At 41.3% G+C, this 8274-nt stretch overlaps 1 protein-coding gene across 1 annotated transcript; it reads right to left on the reverse strand.

Moving 5' to 3' along the window:
- Positions 1–926: 926 nt before the first annotated feature.
- Positions 927–6800, reverse strand: lactbl1a (lactamase, beta-like 1a). Its single transcript, XM_041946645.1, has 6 exons — positions 6695–6800; positions 4747–4850; positions 4497–4654; positions 3838–4058; positions 2070–2175; positions 927–1905 (listed from the first exon to the last, which is right to left on the reverse strand). The coding sequence occupies exons 1-6, from the start codon at positions 6798–6800 to the stop codon at positions 927–929; spliced, it is 1674 nt and encodes a 557-aa protein (XP_041802579.1).
- Positions 6801–8274: the final 1474 nt, after the last annotated feature.

Raw genomic sequence — 8274 nt, forward strand, 5'->3', positions numbered from 1 at the left:
ACATATTATCACCTGATAAAGTTGTTATGGTCAATGTGTTAGCAAACAGTTGCCTATGAACATCCAGTAGACACAAAGACAGCATGACCATTCATTTGGAGTCATGTTTTCATTCACCTCATGAATTGAAGTCTTCTTTTTAGCACTGTTTTGGTCCCCACTGACTCTTTGTTTGCTAAATACTCCACTATGTTCACCAGCAACTGTGTCTGCTGTCAGCTGCTGAGTGTAGCAGCTAGTGTACAATGGGCTTATCAGTGCTGTTTCTCTGAAAACAACTGCCAGCCCCCCCACCAACGTCTTAGCTGATCGTCATACCAAGCCATGTTAGGACAAGACGACTCTGGTTGCTCTGTGTTGTGCAAGTCACATATTGTGAGGTTTATGTCTGGTCACCTCAGTGTTAACTGTATGTCTACCACTTAATGCTTAATAAACACATACATAATTATATAATCTGAATTTTATTTAACATATTGTAACTTTACTCTTTATTGTGAATAGACAACATGTTTACATGGTTCCCCGTGGATTTGAATCTGGAAAAACTTGACAACTCAATTGTGATTTTTCTCTTTCTAGGTCACACTGTAGGCACTTAAAGGTTGAGGATGATTGCTACCACATTGTCCATTAAACAAACAAGACTCAGCAAACATTTATACAGTGAACAGTTACAGTAGATCTGTTTCATAGATTCCTATGGAGATTTGGACAAACTGAATAATAGAATTGGTATGTAACAATAATAATAATAGTAATAATAATAGTAAGAGGAAGAAGAAGAAGAGGGAGGAGAAGAATAGCCTAACCTTAGCAAGAGAGCATCACATGACACTAATCACACATGACAACTGACCTAACAGTCAAAAACTGTAATTTTCTTGCAAAAATGGCAGTTATGGTGACAAGTTGAATTCCTGCCTTTATGAAGTAAAGTATGGTTTACCAGCTATCCTGGTCACCTTGTAGGTGTTGAGTCCTGGGGAATCAAACCCTGGTGACACACCTTTCTTGTTGAAGGGGTAAAAGTTGAAGAGCTGCCTGTCCTGTGCCTCCAGGGACACTGAGGCACTGTTAACCTTTAATTTGCAAGGGTATGGGCTCTCAAACACCACCCTGAACACCCTGTCCTGCAGGTAATCCAGCCGAATAGTTCGGTAGTTGGATGGAAAATTTGTGTCCACCTGTGGTCCAAACTGCTGCATGACCAACACGCTGTCTGAGTCCACCTTAATCTCATAGAAAGTCATATTCCTGTAAGTGAAAAAGCCCACGTATGGAACTGGGCTTGGTGGTGGTCTGAGAGTTTGTCGAGCATCCCTGAAAGCGCTCTCCACTGCCGGGATGAGATAGCTGTAGGCCTGGCTTACAAGGTCCTGGTCTGCAGGCCGAACCCCGGCCATCAGGACCACTAGTCCCAGCTTGAGCCGTGGCACTAGGGAGAGGGTGGCTGCGTAACCGTCCAGGTCCCCATCCTTCCTCACTACATCATAGCCAAACTGCTCATTGATTTCCCATGGTGTGCCTGTGGAGTTGGCAAAGTAGCTGCTGTGGCATCGGAAGACTGGGGTCAGCATGGTGTTTAGGGTGTCCTCGCGGAGCAGAGTCCTGCCGTAACTGCCCAGCAAAGCCATCATGAGCTTGGCCATGTCAGCTGCTGTGGAATACATCTGGCCAGCAGGACGGTACCAGCCGAGGTTGTAAAGGGGAGCTGCCTGGCCATTGCTGTACACACCCACAGCCATCTGCCTCTGGATGGCTGGAGTGAAGTTGAAACCAGTGTCCTCCATGCTGAGCCGCTCCAGGATATTGTCAGACACCCATGTCTCAAAGTCTGAGCCAGTTACCTTCTTGGCCAAGATGTTGGCCAATAAGGAAAAAGCAACATTGCTGTAGTGGCATCTGAATGAAAGGAGACAATAATGCAACATATGTTTGCAAGCTCCCTTAGGATGCAAAATATCAAAGCTTCTATAAATATGCATCAACTCCATTTTCATTTCAGACCATAGAAATGCACAGATTGTCAAAAAATAAAGCACCACAGGAAAGAAATAGAGTCTTACTTTGTGCCTGGATCTGCCACAAGGACATCATCCTGTAACAAATCCAGAGCTGCTTCTGTATCTCCACTCCAAAGGAGGTTAGTTGACCTTAATCTTCTGGGTAACCCTATCAAAATAGAAGAAAACCTCAATGAGTACAACTGGTGAATAAGTCTGTGGGCTGCTCATGAATCCATAAATGCACTGGCTGCTATACAGACAGAATTATGCTTAGTAATCATACATGAAAACATTTAACAGATATCTGCATAAGATTTTACCCACCTCTTAACATTACCATTATTCTGTTAATATGCATCAGAACAGTGCATGGAATCCATGCATTTACACACTTTTAAAAAAGCCAAAAGACTTTACCTCAATAGACAGAGTGATAAGGAGCTTGTGCCACCATTCCAAAAGTGGCTGCTCTATGGAAACACCTGAAGAGATCGGTGGCTACTCTATATATGATCTGTGGTATAGTTTTTGGGAGTATTTCACTGTCACTGATATGGCTCATTTACTGGACAGGATCGGCCACGAAGCAGCTGTTATCAGTTGGTTACATATGTCAAACACATTTTTGTTACACAGGTCTGAATTTAAATCAGCTCGGTGTCTTTTACAAAAAAATAGGTGGGGTAAATCCACATGAGGACTTCTTGGCTACGCTAGCAGCGGCTCTACGGCTGGCAGTGTTGGTCAGTCACTCAGTCAGTCAATTTGGTGTGAAATGTCTCAACTTGGATAAATAGCCATAACATTTAGTACAGACATTAAAGTTTCCAAGACCGATATAAAAGCATTCAACCTTAATCATGTGTTATGGTTTGAATCTGTGTGCAGATAGACAATCCTCCACAGGACTTCCCACTCTGTTAATCCTTCCGTTTCATTCTGAGAGCACAGAGGTGATTAGCTCCATCTCTGGACACAGCTCAGTGTAATTATAGCTCCTCTCTGTGTTCTTGTGAGGCCAGGTTAGCTAAGTTGCTGTAGTGGGTGGTACAAATGTGTCACAGTCCAGAATCTAAGGAATTTTTGGTTATGTTGGTTGTTTCTGCACCTCAAATGTTATGTCCAATGCAGCGTTCAGTGCAAATGCAGAAACTCAGGGTGAAGAAGTCCAGATGGTGGATGAGGATGTAGTGCACTGGACTTTCATGAGACAATCTGCTGTCTACATCCAATCATAGACCTGCAGTAATGTTTTGTTCTTTAACCTTAACCACATTCTTTTATTAACAGTGTCTGAAACCCCCTTACTGACAGAGGAATTGGGGCGGCTGCACCTGACACTTTTTAAAACAGACAATCCGACCCATTAGGAACTTCTGGTCCAGCTGTACACAAGATTTTTGATGTTTTGCCCAAAGCTCTTGGTCAAATGATCACACTGAATTGATGTTTCATGTATAGAAAATCTGCTTGAGAGATTATAATTAGTTCAACTATTATGCATGTAATGACTGATTCAATGAACTACTGCCTAGATGTTTTGGGGGATAAGACTATTCAACAGAGAACCAGTTTAATACATTTTGATCAACATAAGCAATTGTACATAATCATTTGCATGAGTGTGCCAAAGCATTTGCAAAAGATTTGTTCAAAAGAAAGAGGAGAAAGAAGAAATTGCAATTTTTTATGTGTAGGTGACGATCATGTGGAGGTTGAACATGTGATTTTGAAATTTTGAATTCTGATCTGAGAAATGTACCAAAGTGACTAAGAAATACTTTATCAAAGATGGCCATCATGACATTAGAACAGATTTTGGTGTTACCAGAAAGCTGGCTAGCCATCCTGCGCAGGGTGAGTGCCGGAGAGCGACTGCCGAAGGTCCTCGCTGACGAGAATGTTGGCTCATCACTTTTCCCCAGTGGGTTCTTGATGGTGAAGTTGTCAGTGTACTTCTCCAAAGGGTCGTCCAGAGAGTCTATCAGACCGTCCTCCCACAGCTTGTAAAGCATCAGTGTGGGGAAGATCTTAGACAGGCTTGCAATTCTACAATCAAAGTAATTCAAGTGAATGCAACACATGCTTATTCCGTTTCGTTAAATAAATGTATCTTGGTTTAATAATAAATGGTATTCCTACTGCTGGTACACAGATCAGATTTAAGCACTTAATTTAGTGAGTGGTTCAGTCTAATTGATAACAGGTCCTATGTGTAGCTTTCCTCATACAATGAAGGTCTAATCCTAACCCCTACCCCTAATTCCAACAGTAATCCTCAGATCAAATGCAGTATCCAATAGAAGAATTTGACTGCAGGTTGAGCTGCTAACATTATGGACTGGCTGAGCAGCTTTTAGGACTGGTAATATTAATAATTAAATATATGGCATGTAGAAAATCACCACTACTTCCCTTTCGTCATATTTCTGTCATATTTTATCTCTTCCACACCTGTTCACCACACCACATGACTGTAAATCTCACCTGTACACTGTGTACTCATTGGGTGCAGATGAGGAGGGGTCGCTTATGTTCTTCTTCCCAAAGTTTCCATTCCACAGAATAGAGTCATTTAAAACCACAATGGCTGATATGGCTGGCAAGTTGGTGGCGCGAACGCTCAGACTCAGGAGTACATCTATCTGCTCAGAGAAATTGCAGTCAGAATAACGATAGCCATATCCAGAATCCATACTTTAATATTAATTCGAAAAATTAGTTGAAAGAAATTCACCTTTTGTAAGGCTGCCCTCAGCGATGTGATGGGATGTTTGAGGGGCACAGGCTCAGGGAAAAGAGGGCACATCTCTTGTATTGCTGCTTTTTCCACATCCATTTCTGTGGAAAAGGTGAAAAGGCAGTCTCATTATGTACGAAACATGTAAACACAACACACAAGTTTGCCAGGTTTGAGCTCTGTTTTACCTGAACAAAAGTCAGTTTCTGGATAACAAAATACAGCGCCCACTATAAATTAGACAGCCTTGGAGTTGTTGAAATGTGTATTATTTCACAACTTGCGTGGTTGATGGATAAACTCAACTTTTTTTGACTCATACCCACAGAGACCTGAAAAGCAGAACAAAATTCATGTCCCAACATGTGAGTCAAATTTAGTTTTAGCAACTTTTAACAATATTGGAGAAAATACTAACAAAAAGAGCTAAGCTGAATTTCATTGAATTCATAACATGAACAAGAATTTAGTATTTGACATGTTTTTTTTCTGTTGTATGAATGCATCTTGCTCACCTGAATCTTGACTGTCGAGACTTTAACATTTAACATCGCAGAGGAAAAATCTGCAGTGTAACATCAGCAAAGGGGATAATGCAATAGTAAGAGGCATCAGGAGTGCCCCCTGCACTCAAACTAACTAGAACTTGCCGCCAGTCCCACATTATCCCTGTTCTTGCTTCCCTCCACTGACTTATTGTAAAACTTCAGAATAAACTACAAAATCCTGTTGATCAGACGCTGCCTGACCTGGCCCCCAGTTACATTTCTGATCTTCTCATTCTTGTTGTCATTCTGCCACTTGTGCAGCGGCATCTTTAATTAGAACACCCTTGTTTAGTTACCCTTTCTTCATATAATCCAGTTCATGAAAATGTAAATGCTCTCCACATTTGCCAATCAAGTGGTCACCCCACGACTCATGGCACAGTCTAAGAACAGTGACTATTAGACAGTTTGGCATACTGCGCCACATCTCCAGTTCACAATGTAAAAAATTGCAAGTTTGAAATACATGCAGACACTAAACTACCAAGGCCAAGACTCATCTTCACAGAATCTCTAAATACTAAAAAAAAGGCATTTTTCCATGAATTATTTCTTTGATGGATAATATTTTACTGAACCTAACAATAAATGACTAGCATGGCCCTAAAAGTGAGGAAAAATGCCTGTCCAGTTGGATGCACTGGTTAATTGTGGAGACACACATCTAACACTGCCAGACATGTTCTAATATATTACTAATACAGCATAGTATCTAATACAGTCTTATAGTAAGACAGAATTCTGCAGATTTGTAATATATCTGTACTGAATTATATACAGATGCTTTGGAATTAAGTGTTAACATCTTATCTACTGAGTAATGATTGTGAATAGTGAGGAACACATTTTTTGTTACAGAAATCCAGCATCAATGCATACACTAGCCATAAAACAATCATGTTGTGCAGTCCACTAGTAAGTGCTGTAAATATGTCAGCCTGCTTTAATTTTACCAGGGCTTCAAGGTTTAATTTGCTTTATTATGTGACTCACTGATTCCTCCAGGCACAATGCATTTGACACAGTCAGACAGTACACCCTGAACACTGACCTGTCCCTGTGCCAAATTCAGATTTATGTCAGATACAAAGCATGGGCAAATAAAGACAGTGCCCCTTGTCATTTTATCCAGGATCATCCAGTACTGCTCAGCTCTTCATCCTCCTGTCTCAGCAGGAGTTAAAGTCTGCGTTAACGTGGCTGGTAATCCTGCTGCTACTATTTCCATCTTTGTCTAATCCCGCTGCAGCTCCTGCAAATGAGCAATTACACCAAAGAGGCTAAAAAAGACAACGTCCAAAAGTAGTTCCAGGCTGGAAAGTCATACTGAATGTCTGTAAAAGCCTATTTGTGGGTGTTCTGAGGGTATACCTCTATGTTGGCTTGATGAACCTTACCTGTCTTCAGCTTTGGCATCCTGTACTGCCATATGAAGCAGCAGGTCATGACCACAGAGAGCAGAAAGAAGACAACCATGCCCAGCATGGTCCATTTCACCTTCATCTTGCTTCCTGGTTGGTATGGGCTGCAAATACAGACTACAACAAACATACTAATGTTAGTAAATGTGTTAAAGAATGAATGTACCTCAACATTAGCCAGTTTTCCCTCCAGTTTTTCATCACATTTGACAGAGACATGTTTCTTTTTCTGTTGACTTGTAAAATGTTTGGTTTGGCAGAAAAGGTAACAATTTTCATGAAAATGGCTCTCACAAACAGCAGCAGGACAAATAATTGAACTTACCAAAGTAGGGAAAACAAGACTTAGGTGTCACTCATTATCTTTGTGTCATTGTTCTTCTGAAAGCAAAAATCCACAATTTCATTTTCTGCAAGGTCCAGAGGGGAAAGCCAGCAGGACAGCATGAACTCAGCTCTACTGCTCCTGAGCATTCACAAGCTACAGACCACTACCTAGATGCACTTAATCCCGGCTGTGATCCCTGGCTCTGTAGGAAGGGCTGATTCTATTCCCACTCCACCGTGACATCATAATCTGCTGGGAGATTCAGCTGTGGAGCTAAATATAAGGAGCACTGTAGAATGGAAAACTGCTAAGCACTCATCCTCAGCAATCAAATCATCTCACATCCTCTGGGGTTAATTCCACAAACGCATCATTCATCCACTGCTGGATGCTCTTCATCACCATATCAGAGGGTAGGGTTAAGTATCTTGTGGAAATGAATGATGTTTACCATGTATGCATGAGCACAGGTCTGATGGTAGTGTGAAGACAAAGACTGAACGATTTTTTCTGTTAAATATTAAAGAGAATTTGAAAGGATGTAGAGCCAACATGGGTTCTTTAAAGAAACCATTTCTCAAAAGCACACATTTTGACTGCTTAAGAATAATTAATGTGGGTAATTATAGTCGGAACAGCAGCAAAATACTGTTGAAGAATCATGCATCAGCACTGCAACTCTAATTGATTTCAAAATCTCTTTTCAGCTCAAGGAACATTTCTATGGTCCAGAAATTCAAAACCCAAGGTCCACTTATTAGCTTTCACCCAGAAGCTTTCAACTTTCCATGGCCTTCATGTCGTAAAAGAACTTGCTGTGGTGTCATTATATGTAATACATTCATAAGTATTTCACTCAGGTGGCAGTGCAGAAGTAAAATCATGAATTATCGTTTCAGTTATCTCTGTATTTATATTTTCTTTCTCACATTGATGTGGAAGAGAAGCCCTGCTGAGTCAGACCAGATGAAAACATGTTGTGTGCCGGATAAACACAGGATGGTGGGCCTCATACAGTGTTTCCTGGTGTTCACACAGTCTCGTGTCCAGGGTCCTTGCTGTTTCCCTGATGCAGTGTGATGATGTCATACATCACTCAAGCTTTCCTCAGTGGGTGGGTCATGTGGAGGGTATACTACCAGACCTCTTAGGGTGTTGACTCCTTTTGACTTGAAGAGTCTGGATAGATGTTCTGACAGTCTAGCCTGCTGATTTGGCAGTTCCTATC

This window comes from Chelmon rostratus, chromosome 10, assembly GCF_017976325.1.
Source record: "Chelmon rostratus isolate fCheRos1 chromosome 10, fCheRos1.pri, whole genome shotgun sequence".
NCBI lineage: Eukaryota > Metazoa > Chordata > Actinopteri > Chaetodontiformes > Chaetodontidae > Chelmon > Chelmon rostratus.